Below are 16,921 nucleotides of genomic sequence, written 5' to 3' on the forward strand. Positions count from 1 at the left end.
TTAGCCTTATTTAGAAACACGGGGAAGAAAAGAAGTAAACTACAGGGATTTCAAAGTTTTTTCCTCACCCATTGATTTTCTGGTGTTCTGTAAGTGACTGAAACAAATAATGGTGCACACTTATTGGCAGGTGTGGGAGGGGTATGCTTAGAATTCTTTCTGCTACCACTGTAAGTAGGACATTCCTTCTGCTTTATCTTATGCATTTCCAAACTCAGCAAAAAGGAAAGGAAAAAAAAAAGTTCAGAAGAACATTAAAAAAAAAAACACCCTACAATGAAAACATTGCCACTAGTGATATTAAAATGAAACCAAATTCTTCAAACGAAAGCAACACCGATAACAAAGAATAGAAATTCTTTTAAGTGGTGGAAGATGTGACTAATTACTTGTCAGGTCAAACCATCACAACTGTTTTAATTTGACAAAGTTAAGTGTCTTGAGCTCACATTCCAGCCTTTTCAGCTCTGTTGAAATAGCCTGAAACTCAGCACAATAATATTATGACTTAATTCTTTAGCCATCTCCCACCCCTATTTCAAATTGAACCAAGAATAACTTCCTTATGCAAAGGAGGGAGAATAGCGTTTTAAAAAACAAAATCACAAATTCTTATAGGTCATGGGACACTGTCAGTATTTCCTGTAAACTGCACATTTTGGCAACCATGCGAATATAGTGAACACCGGTCTTGTCTTTCCAGAGAACTTCTCTGTCCAGAGTGATGGAACGAAACAGTACCCGAGGACGGACAACCAAGGACCACCAAGGGAGTCCTCAGTTGTACAACCATGTTGACAGAGCTTTCTGAAGAGCATATTGCCCACTGTACATAAAGCATTAGGCTATTCCAGAGCAAAAAAAAAATCCTCAAGATGACCACATGAACTCGTCAAGTAAAAAATAACTGAAGATGAACTTTGGATTGTCTTTTGGAAGGCCATGCAGTTGATGCCTTTGGTGAGGCTGTGGAATTCCACAAAACAACACTTTGTATACCCACCATTTTGTATCAGTGCATCCTTGCCAGAGAATTCTTCAAGCGTTCGATTAGATACGCCTAAATTCTGTTATCTGGAAAAATAACAAAAAGCCCCCACGCCCCCTAAAAGCCCCACAACAACCAACCAAACCTCCACAGAGAGAAAAAAAACCAAACACAAAAACACCCACACAAATACCAACTAACCAAAGCCACACATACTGTTTCATAAGAAATAGCACTGCAATGCCTACAATGCAGGCTCCTCAGTTCCTACATGCGGTGTCCCACGCTCTCTCTCAGGTCCCACACCAATGACTCCCCAACACCAACCGCTGCGGTGTTTCAGTTCTCCCATCTTTTCAGGCCCTTTAGGAAACAGCAGCTGACTTGGTGGGGTTTTTTTGCCAGATCTAATCTGCACCTAATCTGTGACTGCATGAATCATCATTAAACTGAACGCTCATTAAATGCAGCTTGGTCAGAGCAAACTGCCAACCGGAAAGGATAAACACTCATTCCCTTGCCTTTCCTTGTCTCATTTTGGACACAGAAAGTCTCTTCACTGACTGATGCATTAACATCATCTTCCATCCTGGTTTGATCACTCAGCTTCATGACTTATGGGAACTTAACGTTTTTGAGACATCTAATCTCTTTATCATGTCAACCAAATGACCTGACAGGCTCAGAATAAAGCAACAGATGAAGAGAGTATTTGTATTATATTAAAAAAACCCCACAACCCTATTTGAAAAGCAAAATTATTTTATCCTAAGAGGTATTAAATACCCCTGTGAAGGCCAGTCTGTAACAAGAACCAACTAAATAACAGGTATCCAGTGACAGGATATGTGAGAATGGTTCCAGCTGGGCCAGGGGAGGTTTAGACTGGACATTGGGAAGTGTTTCTTTACTGAGAAGGTGTTCAAACCCTGGATCTAGCTTTCTAGAGAGGTGGCTGATACCCCAAGCCTGACAGTGTTTGAGAGGCATTTGGACAATGCCCTTAATAACCTACTTTAGCTTTTGGTCAGCCCTGAAGGGGTGAGGCCGTTGGACTAGATGGTCATTGTAGGTCCCTTCCAACTGAAATATTCCACTCCATTCCAATACAGACACAGCTGCAGCTACAGAGCGAAGGAAACAAGAAGGTCACGCCATCTTCCACACTCTCAGTACAGCACGCATGAACATCCCAGATAAATATGCTGCCTCAAAGAAGAGTTCTGGCTAAAAGACTTTAAGCCTTCAGTGCACACAAGGAATAGGATATACACACGGACAGCTAAGTTTTTTAAGAACTCCTATTTTCTGCAGAGCTGGTCTTTGAGAAATTTACTTCATGGCTGAAGGTGGAGAACTACATACAGTCATACCTTATTCTTGCTTCCCAAGTTAAAACACATTTCAAAATAACCTTTTGAAACTCACTTTCTTTAAACCAAGAACTGAATAATGATGGTTGTGCTTCTGCTAAAGCAGCTATGTGCCCTCTTCCATACATCTGAAAGAATAAGACATCTATCTCACAACAGTTCTGAATTTTCATTTTTAATAATTTCTTTGTTGATTGCCTCTCTTCAGACCTGCTTAATGCCCAATGTCAATGGGAATGCTGCTGACACAGAAATTGCTATGAGGATTGTTATGCAGATTCTGAGCTCGCATGTCCATTTCAAATGTTTAATCTTTGTCTAGGTACCAAAAAAAGAAAAGTATAGGAAAAGACAAGTGGACTAGCATCTTCTGGAGGGACACCATCTTAGATGCAGAGCAAATTCCCACTCAGCGATGCACATCTTTGTTGTTATTGCCATCTACAGGAAACCACAGACCTTAGTGTCTTTTTAGTAACTATGCTGCCTAAGCAGATTCTCAAAGAAAACTGTAACAGACAGACAGGCAAAAAGAAAAAATTGGAAAAAAAAAGACACCCATTATCACACAGCTTGCCCCTCAAAAAATTATTTTCTGTAGATAACATTGAGAGCAGCAGTGGTAATATTTCTGTGTTTTTACAGCAGCCGTATCTCTCCTCCCAGCCCCGCAAAGGCCTCATCATCTTCCCTGCTCCAGGGACGGGGAGGGTGAAGGGGAGAGAGGAAGTATGCTGAGGAAGAGGGAAAGACCTGCAGAAGAACCCGATTTACTGTCTTGACCCACTTGTTTTTAACCCTCTAAGGAACTCAGTTTATTAAAAAAACATGAAATACAGAAATGAAAGCCTTGTTTACAAGCTTAACCCTGGCAGGAGAGGGGGAGTTGTGTTGAACTTTCTGAGGCCTCATTTAGGAACGGATAAGGCTCGTGTATTGTAAAGCCAGACAGAAATCAAAAAGGGCAAAACAACGCACTCATTTAGAGATGGGGGATAAGCAGGCAGGGGTTGGAGGAACAAGACTTCACCTCCCTAAGGGTAATAATCATCTGATTTCCTAACAGTGCACAATTTGCTTAAAAATAAAGCCAGCTTTACTCAAAATACCCATAGAGCTTTCTTTGTTAATCTGATTGAATCAGAGTTTTATTTATTTTAGCTCAATATTACTCTTTTCAGAAATCTTTCTCAGTCTTTTGTGCAAGATCCTTGCGCTTTAAAATAGCTTCACTATTTTTGGTTCTTTGATTGGGAAACTTTGGTAAGCAATGCCACTAAGGTTCTTTCTCAATACACACACACACCATAGCACAGACAAGTTCTTATGATATCTAATTTCTGGCCACTGAAAACAGATCTCCCTCCACATTTTTCAGCTGTCTGTGGTCTAAAGCTCTGACTTAGAACACTCGGGCATAACATGATCATGACTTGGCTGGAGTTATTCCCCCCCACTTGACACCATGCAGCTGAGTTATCTTGTACCAATTAATTTGCAGAGAGCTCTCACTTTAAATACAGTTTCAGAAAAGTTACTCAGCACTCAGGAAAGCCAGGAATAACTTGAGCCCCACAATCCACGGGCAGTTACAGTCTCTCATGTCACAAGTGTACCTTCCACTCTTGCTTGCATACTTCACTTGGTATTTTTCCCCAAGTTGCAACCAACCTGTAGCACTTTCCTAACTCTGTAGAGTGCATGCAATTAGCAAGCTCTGACCATATCCAGTCACTTTCTGTAACAAAAAACTTGCAGACAGCACCTGTTCCCACAGCATTTCATGAACTCACAGATACCAGCTAACTAACTTCCCAAGATGGTGTTTTCAAGGCCAGACACTCCAAAGGTAACTTGTGGAAACTACTAAAGCAGCAGAAAAAAACCTGAAGACATCTGTATATGACCACAATCAATCACAGCCTTAGAACATAGTATTTCTTCTCTTAAGCTGTTCTATTTCAGAGAGCCTACACACCTGTAGAGGGTTTGGTTTGAGGTACTTTGTCAGGGCAGCTTTTGGATTTGTTACAACTGCAGTGAGAATTTGCCTCCTTCACAAAACAATGCAACAGAAGAACCACACTTACAAAGTACTACAGACAGGAAATACAATTTGAACTATTCACAAGTCAAGGGCTCTACGCAGATGCACTACTGGTACCCATCGATACCCACTTCCAGGGGCACTGGTAACTCACCATCTATTTGAAAAGATGCAGTTGTGTAGAACAAGAAATATAAGGATATAAAAAAACTCAAACAACCAGCACAAGTAACTTGAGTGGGGATCTCGTCACCAAGAACTTCATCAAGTTTCATTACTTCAGAATAGCCATTAAATGTCTAGATACATTTTGTATGCTATTTATCTTTACAATGGGAAAACGGTGATGCCATAGAAAAGCATACCACATAGACAAAAAAAAATAAATACAAAAGTAGAACATTGCCACAAAAAATTATTTAAAAAAAGAAAAAAAAAAAAAACAGATAACTTGCTGTGAAAGCATCCAATTTACTTTGTTTTCCTATAGTAAGGATTAGAAAACTCATATAGGATTTTTGTTTTTAAACTCTAAGCAGGTACTGCTGCTTCTTTTCCAGTCTCATATTAACTGAACTAGATCTCATTTAACTTGCACAGTACATTTCCTAATTACTTCAAAGGAACCTTGTTACTGGACAGCTGTTCTGACAAACTCACCTTCTCCAAATAACTTTTTGTCCCTGTCTGTATACTACTTTAAACAAAACCAAACCAACCAAAAACCCCAAATATTTTAAGTTACCAGACACTGCAAGTCTCAGACATCTGCAATAGGATTAGACAGGTAGAAAACAAAGCTATGTCTCCTAGCCTCTCAAATAACAATCCAAAAGAGGATAATATAGCATCTCATATTATACAAGACACAAAAGGGAGCTATTTTGTTTCAAATTAACTTAAAACTTTACAATATTATCATTACAATATACATCACTGACTTCTTTAAAACAGGCTGTGGAGGAAAAAATAACTTCTGGAAAAAGTATTCTATAAAATTACATGTTTCATAATTAACGTTACCTTTATTGGTACACTTGATAGCTGTGAAAGATTAGCAAAGGAAGTTTACAGAGTGACAACTTAATCGGTTTACATTTTTCTGCTAAAGACTCTCCCGAGCTAAGACAATCACTTCTCTAACATAGAACAATGTTTTACTAAGGCAACCAGTTTTCAGATATCTAGTCTGCATGAGAATATTTATTTATCAAAAGCTGCATATTTCTTCTGGAAATAATAATACTCCCACCCACCCCATTTGCTTATGTTTCTCTCCACTTTTCAAAGGGAATGCTAGCTTCAGACTTGCAGGTTGTGTGTGAAGACAGATTTGTTGTTACACAGATGTGAGGCAGCTACATGCATTCAGTTCCAAGAAAAGCAGGCAGTTCTCCTCAGCTTCACCTGTTTATTTCTTGCTTGTATCTTTCACTTCAAAGTTGTAGGAGTAATGTGTCCCTCCGTATTTGTGGTAAGTACAATTATGTGATACAATAATTATTCCAGATGTGAGCTCATTTCTTTTTCTTCCCTTTACCTTTCTTGCCTCCCTCTCCTTGCTGAAGATTTTGATCACTCCCTCCCATCTTTTGGGTTCTTGTTTTCAGTTTGGGAATGGTTTCTGCAGCATACAGCATCACTGATTTACCTAAAAATACACAGAGAGATCAATGTACACCTACTATTTTAAGAACATCTGCATAATTTAAGTTAGAAACTTCAGCCCCACTTTAGATTTCTGTTTATGTAGATATAAAGTCTAGGAGTTCTGCTTCTTTTCCCTGTGTAGCTAGATGTTTGTGAAATACTCCTTTCAGCATTTTTTTTTAATTTTAAAAAAGTGCAGGACGGATAGAAGAGTGGAAAGGACACATAATCTGACAATCTCTGAAGTACCTACACTCTTCCTGTTACTCTTTCCATTCAACTCATAATGGCCTAAAATACTTGGGACAGAACGACCAGGCAAAAGCTACAAGCATTTTCAGAAAGGCACTGCTGTCTTCAAGCAGGAATATGGTTTTAAATCACCTCCTCCTGACCAAAAGCACTCCTATGCTACTCTAGACTCAGTATTCTTCTTGCTTTTTAACATATTTGCTTCTTCAGAGATATATTTACTTTCATTTTACACAGCAATTAATTTTCAGGAAAAATGCAAAAGACTAAATTACTTTTTCAAGATGAACTGTTCCTATTACTTAGTTAAATTGTTAATTTATGAAAATGGCCAGCAGAAAACTCAACTGAAGTCAGTATTTTATTTTATCAATTTTGCATCCATACTGGTGCCTAGCTGATGTATGTAACCTAAGAAAATGGTGGAATTTAGCCACTTTAATACCAAATCCTCTGTTTTAACTGTGAAGAAACAGTAAGCCAAAACTGAACGGCTGCTATGTTCAGCATAGCAATCACACAACACTCCCCACAATCCCCTCCACTGTAAGCACTGAGAAACAGCAGGGTCAAAGACAACAGCATTTTTACAAACTCCACCCAGTGCTCACTCACAAACACGACTTGGTTGATTTATGCAGGCAAAGAAATTAATGTAAAGTTTTAAAATCTGTAATAGTAGAACTAATTAAGCAAGCTGGTAACATAACAAGAGAAACAGTGACGTTCTGTTTTCTTAGCAGCTGAAGTGCCTAACCCAGGTACTCTACTCACGTGTTGGAAACTGTGGTAAACACGGGTTGCCATCATCTTGTTTGAGCTGGATTCGTACTCTACCTCTGTACTGCACATCTCTGTTCCACTCTCTAGGATACATCTTGTTTTTCTGTCACACCAAAGGAGAAACTTACTAGAGTAAGTATTGGAATAATTTTCTGCAAAATTTGTCAGGGAATTGATCTAAGTCATAGCAGCCTGGAATTCTGAGCAGCAGCTCTCACCCACCCTTTAGCCACTGCAGTAGCATCCAAAACTATAGCATAACTTTTTTTGGAAGTACTCCTGCAATCAGGTACTGGTACTGAACAGTTTAGCAAGTAACCTGCTAAGGGAATTGTTTGACTCCCCCACCATTCTGCACTGCAGAGACACAGGTTTTTGTTCCTTCTTCACAGCTACAAAACCTTCTGGACACATAGACAGAGTATGTCAGTATAGCACAGCCTGAAGCCCACTGCTTTTGGATACTCGTAGACTTAATTTTTGTTAAAACATTACAGATTTCTTACTGGTACTGGCCATTTCACTGGCTGGTATGAGCTAACAGGATTATACTCAACTTCTGAAAAGCAAAGTAATTTTATAGTGGTTTTTGGATACCAGTCACACTCTTACACGAGGACCTGAACTCTTTAGTATAAAGAAGTGATAGAAAATAAAACAGCATCTTGAATTAACCATTACTTCAGAAAATGAACTGCAAAAAGACACCTGTCTAGAAGCTCAGAATCACTTCCAAAGAAAAAGGTAACCAACTTTAATTATTTAAAGAGCAAGAAGGTATTGTAGTAAAATAACAAACAAACAAAAAACCACAACAACATTCTCTGACTAAAACGGAACTCCAAAAGACCCTGAAGATTTCAAGCATCAGAATTCTGTTCCCACAGGACACGAATTCTGAAAGGTAATAATCTTTCATTAAAACATGCTTTTTAAAAAGCTTAATTTGCAGAGTTGCAGCTTGCAAAATCAGCTTTTATTATGACACACTTTTAGGCATCTAGAGTAGTCTTCTCAGGAGGATTGTTACATAAAAATAATTTTTTTAGAAGCTTAGAAGAGGCATCGTCTCAGAGACCTGGGTTACTCCTGCCTTGCATACAGGTTTCCAACATTTACTGGGTGCTTCAAAAAGATTGACCAAATTTGAAATCATTGTATCTCTGCAACCACAAACCACCCATGAATGAAACTCTTACAGTGCATACGACAGACAGAGGGAATGTTGAGCATTTATAAAAAGGTTACTAAAATCTGATAATTCATTAAACCACTTGCAAGTTTTCGTGTAATTGTAACATGCTGGGTCCACCTTTTTGAAACACCCTGTACTTCATTATTACAGTCAGTCATTACTCAAAGCGAGCAAATATTTTGTCTGACAATAAAAACTTCTCAATTGTAATCTATCCTGTAATAAAAGATAAAATGAATGAAAGAACAGAGACACATACCAAGGTGTGGGGTTTTTTTTGGTATGTTTTGTTTTGTTTGTGTTTTTGAATTACCTCTAATAGCACATTGAATCCAGCTGCTGCACATACATCTTGGATTTCTGTAGATGTAGGATTCTCAACAGCCTGTTGAAACAATGTGTTACAGTTAATTGTTTTTCAATTATGAACTACCCATACAGTAACAGCTAGCAGTTTCCCACCTATACTCTATAACTAGAAAAGTAGATGGGGGAACAAGGTACTTCAAGTAATGGCAAATCTACTGTAGAAGTCATCTGTGAGCTCTCCTATGGTCTAGAAAACATAAAAAAATATACAAGATATCTGTAAAACAGGAAACAGATGAGACAGAACATATTAGAGCAGGAACAAGTAACAGAATTGCTTAGGAAAAAGAATTTAAATTAAATAACATTTATTGTATTTAAAAATAAAATAAAAAAACAACACTAACACAAAAGCCATGAATCAGCAACAGCAAACTTACAGCAATGACAGGAGAAAAGAACAGAAACCTTCTAGGTACAGGGCAGCAGGTTCCTCCCATAGACAGATCTCTGACAGGCAACTTGTGTGCTCAAGAAAGATTTTAATTGTTGTCAGAAAAAAACCCAACCCTAAGCAGTGAGGCAAGCCCTTTATTTCTTCCAGAACTGCTTGTTAAAATATTATAAAGGAGATGATGAAAAACTATGTCCAGACAGATTAAAAGCAACAACTACCAAATCTATGTGCCATAAGCATTTTAAGTTCTATCTTTCACAGCAGCAAAGGGGATGGGGCACAGAATACAGGCACATACTGTCAGTCACCAAGTAAACAATCTTCAGCTAGCTATTCTTTGCATCACGTTCAGTCTTGGCAAACTACTTATATATAGAGGCTGAGTGCATTAAGTTTCTCATTACTTCACCTGCTTTTCCTATGATGACACTAGGTTATCTTCAAATACACTGTAATTTCCAGTTATAGAGCTGCTTGTCATAGGGGATAGGAAAGATCAACAGCTTTTAGGTTTATTTTCCAAATCTCTGCACACTTATGTACAGCAAAACAAAACACCATTCTTTCCCTGCCACCCAGAAAATTACTTTGTCTATAGGTATCCTTCTTCCTTCTGCTATTGTCTTCTTGTTATTCAAATACGCTGGATAAATGCAGATGAATCTAAAAGGAGAAAACAGTGAGTTTAAGTAACATCAACACCTTACTTGCTTATGCAACATTTTCTTAGTAAAATAAAAAATCTCATAGCTACAAAGTTCCCACAGCAGCTTAGAACCACATATTTTCCCTAGACCAACCAGTGAGACATTGCAAAACCCTATTTTTGAGGTATCCAGGACGCTTTATGACCATATGGCCGAAATGTTCCTTGCACGACGCCACTTTTCAGGGCACAGTGTGTACGAAGCACAGCACTACCTATCTCGAGAAAAAAAAAAAGGTTAAAAGAGAATGTTTTGACCCATTTCTTAAATCCTTGAAACATAGAAGAAAACACACGCATTTCCCTGAAAATAACTAAAGAAGTCTTCCTGAAAAGGTTGTAGGACACCAGCTGCTGACAGAAGCAAGAAGCAGGTTTTTCTTTTCTTCCATGGATTGGCTTTTTTTTTTTCCCAACTCACACACATAACAACCCAAATCTGGGCAAGCTATAAAGCCTCTGAAAAGCCATACTTAGAAATTTGTTTAAGATTTTTCATTAGCTTTAAGCCTGTTGAGTACATACAGGTGACAAGAAAGACAGAACCTCAATTATACCTCTTATCAGACAGAAAAATACACCTCAACTAGCTGAGGCCTACAGGGAGAGGCTGCAGAATACCTACCTTTGAGTGAGAAGCTATAGTGCCATAATAAGGAATCAGAGGCTGAGAAAATAATCTGGAGTAGACTCATATTCAGTTAGCTGGAGACACTGCTCCTTACAGCCTCCAAGGAAACATTTCTCACTGCCTCTAAAACTAGCCTCAGTCATCTCAACTTCCATTACTCTTCCAAATATCTGTTCACTGCCATTTTCCTCTTTATAAACCAACTAGTACTTTTGTGTAAGTGGCAGAGTTTTGCACAGAAACTTCCAGCCTCATTACTGACATTTACAGCCGTGAACACACGGCACTGACCAGCACCTCCTCTTGCTCAGTTTACCTTGGTTCTGAGCTTTAAGTGACACAACCCGTCACCAGAACGGAAGGACAGTTGGGCATCAAGCGCTCCAGAACCAGAAGCTGCCAAACTCCGACCTCCCGCTTCACAGCTTTCCCCGGCGCAGCGCGAACCCGCCGCCCCGACCCGCAGCGGGCGGCCCTGCGGCCGGTTCCCCGCCTCGCTGCGTGCGAAGGGAAACGCGGCCGCTGCCCCTGGACACTGTGCGGGGAACCTCCGCACACCAGCCACACCGCGCAGCAGCCTGCGGCCCTGCTCCGTGACGGGTTACTGTAACAGCCCCGCACACACTCGGACAAGTTACCAGAGCCGCAGGCCTGGCCCACCGCCCCGGGCCGGCACGGCCCTTCCCGCCTGGGCCGCCCGGCCCCCCACCGCCGCCGGTTGCGGCCCTGACGCACTCCCGGTCCCGGCCCGCTCCGGCGAAGAGTGCCCACAGCCCCCACTGCCGGCCCCAGAGGGCGCGGCTCACGTTACCTCTCCTTATCAGCTGGAGAAGCCGCGGTGGCAGCGGCAGCCATGACAGCGACGGCTCCACACCACGGACACCGCCAGCCCGCACCAGCCCCACTCTCCTCCCCTTCGCCAGGAAATCCCGCCCCCGCCCTCCAGATCCGGGAACTCCATTGGCCAGCAGTGTTGTCTCTAAAAGCGCGTCACCCTATAAGGAAACGAAACGTAAGCTCACCGCGCCGCGGGTCTCCTCTCGCTCATGCGCCTTTGCGGGGGGAGCGCGGGCGGGGCCGCGGGAGGCTCGGGTGGAGGAGGGGCCGCAGGCCCTGCGTGGGGGCGGCTCCGTGCCGAGGCGGCGCCGCGGCGCTCACTGCGTGTCGGAGGCACAGGCCGTGCCGCCGGCCGGGCTGCGCGAACAGACAGCTTGAGAAGCCACGCGGCGGGCGAAGTGTGACGAGCGGCCCGCCACTCGGTGCGAGCGGACGGGTTGAGCGGTGTCTCCCATACGTGACGAGTCACCAGGGGGTGACCTTGCGCGCCTAGGGGGCTGTTACAGCGCCGTGCCCTGTGCGGGGCTCGGCGGAGAGGAGGCGGCGGGGTCCGGCACTGCAGCCGGCTCTGCCTGCCCGGCGTGGTTTGGGAGGGTGCAGCCGTTCGCACTCCCGTGCGGCAGAAGTACTGGTGAAAGGTGAGCCCAGAGGGCGGCGATCAGCGGCGCAAAATCTAGTTGGAAGCCAGTAACTAGCAGTGCGCCTTGAGGGTCAATAATTGCATCCAGTGCTGTTTAACATCTTAAATAATGCGCGGTATAATATGGCAGAGAGCGCCCTCGGCAAATTTGCAGATGACACCAAACCAGGAGGAGGGTCTGATACCCCAGAGGGTTGTGCTGCCGTTCAGAGGGACCTGGACGGGCTGGAGAAATGGGCCGACAGGTACCTCATGCAGTTCAACAAAGGGAAGTGCAAAGTCCTGCACCTGGGGAGGAACAACCCCAGGCACCAGTACAGGCTTGGGGCTGCCCAGTTGGAAAGCACGTGGGAAGAATAGAATTTGGTTCCAAGTTGAACATGAGCCAGCAACGCGCCCTTGCAGCAAAGGCCAGTGGTGTCCTGGGCTTCTTTAAGAGGACTGTTGCCAGCAGGTCAGGGGAGGTGATGGTTCCCCTCTACTCAGCACTGGTGAGGCCACACCTGCAGTGCTGTGTCCAGTGCTGGGATCACGCATACAAGACAGACAAGGACATACTGGAGAGAGTCCAGCAAAGGGCCAACAGGATGATGAAGGGACTGGAGCATCTCTCCTTTGAGGAAAGGCAGAGAGAGCTGAGACTGCCAGCCTGGAGGAGAGAAGGCTCAGGGGGCTGTCATCAATGTATGTACACACCTGAGGAGAGGGTGCAAAGAGGACAGAGCCAGGACCTTTTCAGTGGTGCCCAGTGACAAAACCAGAGGTGATGGGCACACACTGAAACACAGGAGGCTCCTCCTGAATATGGGGAAATTTTTTTTTCCATGCGAGGATGACCAAGCTCTGGCATAGGCTGCCCACAGAGGTGGTGGAGTCTCCATCCTTGGAAGTACTCAACAGCCATCTGGACATGGCCCTGGGCATGTTCTAGGCTGCCCTGCTTGAGCACGGGGTTTGGACCAGATGACCTTTAGAGGTCCCTGCCAACTTCAACCACACGGTCACTCTGAATCCCACATGGCACTGTTGTGCACTGTTACAAGTTAAACTTCATGCAACAGATATGTACCAGGGCAAAGAACTGAAGGTATTTATTCAATATTTATTCATAATTTTTTTTCTGCTCCACCAAAACATCTGGCTCCCTGTGATGGAAACAAGAGGAGCGTGCTGAGACTCAGTGCAACACAGTGGTATTCCCAGGGAAGAACTGCAAATACCATTCATGAAAACTAGGGAAAGTTATGGAAAAGCTTCAGGAAGAATCATGGTGGCATTTGGCAGCTATTACGTTATTTGGCCTATTCAGTCTTTTGAATGATGGGCAGTTTTGTTTTTTGTCTTTGCTCTCATTATGTCAGAAGTGAATACACTGTACAAAACACTACAGGAAATAAATATGAACAGCAGCTTTTAAAAATGTGATTGCAGCTGTCTGGTAGCAAGGCAGTGATTTGGCAGCAGCTCACAAACATGACTCAACAAGCTCCTCTGCTAAAAGAAAAAGGTTATGTGAGCTTTGTTGAGTTACAAAGGAAGCTTTTGATGCAATAGTTGTCCAGTGCTAATGACAGATTTTTGGAAGGTGATCTCCTGAGTTCCATCAAGCTGCTGATAAGAGTTGAGTGTACCTAAGAGGTCATCTATTACAATATTTTTTGTTGCTTAAACATAAAACATTCTCATCTTGTTATTGCTAGTTGGTAATGGATTTCCTGTGATCTTTGCACAGTGTTTTTCTTTGAAGTTTCCATTTCATACACACACACACACGTGTCTACTAAATGATTTTCCATTGATATCCCACCATCTAAAAAGTGTTAGAGCCACCATTACCTTGGGAGTTGCCCAGATTTTCAGTGGTTACTCTGTGCATCAGCCACAGTGGCAGAAGCTTGTTTTGACAGCTGCGGTTACCTGCGTTCAATAAGACAGAGGTGGCTGCAAGGGAGATAAGGAGGGACATGGGCAGGTCAGCAGTCTTTGTAGCTTTGGCCGACAAGTATTTCGCCTGCATGCCCCCTGCATGGCAAATTGGATCCCACACCAGTGGGGTTGTCCTTCCCAAACACTGGGCTGTGGTCCCTGTGCCTGCAACTGGGGAGAAGGAGGTCCTGAAGCTAAAAAAGGCTTCAACAACCATTTACACCATTTAATCCTCCATGACTGTACACACAATGTGAACTGTGGACAGACTAGCTTTCATTATATTAATTGTGTCTCCATGTGGGCATGCAGTATGCAGGGTATACATCTATCTGACCATTGCTTGAAATATGGTCATCGCTACACGTTACAAATCAAGCTCGTTGCTGTTTGGTTTCATCAAATAATATGTATAGCCCTTTCCTTCTGGTCCACATAAGTCTGAACTCACCAGAAGGGTATGAACGTAATTCTCCCTCTGAAGGACAGTGCTCTAGCAGACTTGAAATTGAAGAATGCTCTAGTGTTTTTAGGAAAAAATGCTAAGAAATACTGATTTGGTATTATCCCAGCTTCATATACAATTTAAAAAAATAGGCTAAAATGTAGTGAATCAATCTCAAAATTTACTTCTTCACACTGTGGTTGGTTTGTTTGTTTTGTTTTTTTCCTCTTCGATTTCTGCAATGTTTTTAGTTTCTCAGTTACTTTGTAAGGCAATTGGGCTACCATTGGACATCACCATACGAAACAGTGCTCTGACATTACCTTAAAGAAGGCATCAAATACAACTCCCGTCTGTGAGTAGCACGGTACCATTTTGGCATATTAAGACTGCTCTCAGTCCACTTAACTCAGGACACCAAGAAAGATTTTGTGTATTTGTTTAATGTTGTTATATTTGACAATTGCATGTTATTTTTTTCCTTTGAATTCACACAGCTTTTTAATACCAACATATCAGGTTAATGGCTCCTCTTTTAAATCAATGTTTAAACTTACTGTAACAGAACAAAAACCACATATCCTGTATTACTGGCAATGACAAAGTATTTTTTGCATTTTTTCACATAGAAAAGTAATCAAAAATGTATTGGAAATGGAGTTTGTGGCATTATGGATTGGATTATACACCCTACATGACTGACCACAACAGGGGGAAGCATGTTGTCTTTTCTGCAGATGCTGTTATCACATACCAATCTCCTAATTGGTGCTCGAATTCACAATCTCTTGAAACTAGCATGCCTAAAATAAAGCACTGGGTACAGATATGTCAATTTAATCCCTTCATCACTGTAGAATGACTTCATTGAGTGTATGGCATCCTGTCACTGCATTTTTTCTAGTGCCATAAAAAATATATTTCAAACTCGAATTCTGCATATTTCCAGCCTGAGGAATTCAGAGACAGAAGTAGGTCACAAAGCACACTAGCTCAGGCATGTTGTAGCTGCATGTGCTTCCCAAATCTCCATTGTCCCTGACCTCAGAAATTGAATGGTAAGCAATCAAAACCTGACAGCTTTTAAAACTGTAAAGCAGTGTGGAGGGAAGGTGTAATTGCTGGTGAGGATAACACTCACGTACATCTGTAGTAAAATTTCAAGACTGCAAATAACCCTTTGGTTAGTAGCAGGGATCCTACTCTCTGAAAGCTGTGTTAACTTGGTGAGGTTATTCCATTTTATGTAACTGGAGTGGAAATGCCAGGGAATGAGCACTGCACCACAAGCATCTCAAGCAGAGAATTCCCTCACTGCGGGAAGCTAGGTGTCCTTAGTCATACTTTTATTTTAACTGTTAAGGGTGTCTGGGAAGAAAAATAGCAAAACCCCCCAAAAACCCAACACAAACAAAACAAGCCAGCAAGAGCCCTGTACAATTGTGAAAAAGAAATTCAAAGTAGTTGTGATACAGGCTGGTACATTTCACTTGGGATAAAAGGAAATGCCCTAACTAGAAGTGGGGTCCCAAGAAAATGTACATTATTTGAGCTGACAGTTTCTCTGTGTTTTACTGGAAGTGTCGCGTGCAGACGCCAGCTTATTCAGACCTAGCTTACATGTTCAGTTTTCACTAACCTGATGTTACACTGTATAGTCTAAACATGCTAGAAATACCTATATAATAACTGAACTAGCAGAGTCATTTGGGAGAAGGTATATTTTCAGCTAGACTGGTGGAATAGCTCTATAGTGGAATGCAGATAAAACACAGAAAAAGGGGATGTAGAGCAAAATCTCAGTTGTTTCAATAGACATTGAAGGGAAGGGGGCAAGCTGACCAGGATTTTCTCCACAATCTTTATAAACAAGGATTCAAAGTATAGATTTTAAAATGAAATACAGGGGCTGAAGAAAACCCCTAAACACCAGGAAAAAACAAATCCCCAAAACTGTTGAAAATTGAAACATACTTCATGAAATCTGCCTCTTAAGGTAGAGGTAATAGACAAGTTTGAAGTAGGTACGTCCAACAGAGAACTTTTAACAGCTTAAAGAGAAAATAATGCTGTACTTCATCTAGTCTCATAACACTGGTATTTGCTTATCATGAAACTTAACTGTGCAGAATTAACCATACCATTCTTAGTATATACCACTTCTAAAGGACTGTACACATCATTTTCTGAAAATAAGAGTTTATTTTAAATCCATAGACTACCCCAGTTCTTTTAACAATCCAAAATCCTGTCTTCTACGTGTTTTCTGAAGAGGCACTACCTCATGCCTATTTCCTACAGAGGCAGCAGCTACACAACTCTATTACAGAGGAAGCATCACTTTTGTTCATCTCAATGGTAGAGGCCAATAAACAATCTTGACCACTTGCAGATCCTTAAAAAGGCATGAACATCTCTAAGATGATGTTCATGCCTTTTTAAGGCACGTGGGATGTTCTAAAGCCACATTAGGCTTGTTTCAATTTGTGTAAGTGCTGCAGCACTAGAGCAGCTGACAATCACGAAGTGGCCTTGAAGCAGCTGTCCTGATCTGTATTCTGTTCAGACCTAACTCTTTGGTCACCTAGACCCAAAAGCCTTTACATACATTAATTTAGAAAGTACAGCAGACAATATATCCAGTATTTCACTGAGATATAGGGGAGACTATTGGGCACCATA

The 16,921-nt window shown here is 41.9% G+C and overlaps 1 protein-coding gene across 1 annotated transcript; it reads right to left on the reverse strand.

The window, feature by feature from the left end:
- Positions 1-5,413: 5,413 nt before the first annotated feature.
- On the reverse strand, positions 5,414-11,368 carry SRP19 (signal recognition particle 19). Its single transcript, XM_065045410.1, has 5 exons — positions 11,203-11,368; positions 9,642-9,717; positions 8,602-8,673; positions 7,085-7,196; positions 5,414-6,059 (listed from the first exon to the last, which is right to left on the reverse strand). The coding sequence occupies exons 1-5, from the start codon at positions 11,244-11,246 to the stop codon at positions 5,926-5,928; spliced, it is 438 nt and encodes a 145-aa protein (XP_064901482.1). The 5' UTR covers positions 11,247-11,368; the 3' UTR covers positions 5,414-5,925.
- Positions 11,369-16,921: the final 5,553 nt, after the last annotated feature.

This window comes from Columba livia, chromosome Z (assembly GCF_036013475.1).
Source record: "Columba livia isolate bColLiv1 breed racing homer chromosome Z, bColLiv1.pat.W.v2, whole genome shotgun sequence".
Lineage (NCBI taxonomy): Eukaryota > Metazoa > Chordata > Aves > Columbiformes > Columbidae > Columba > Columba livia.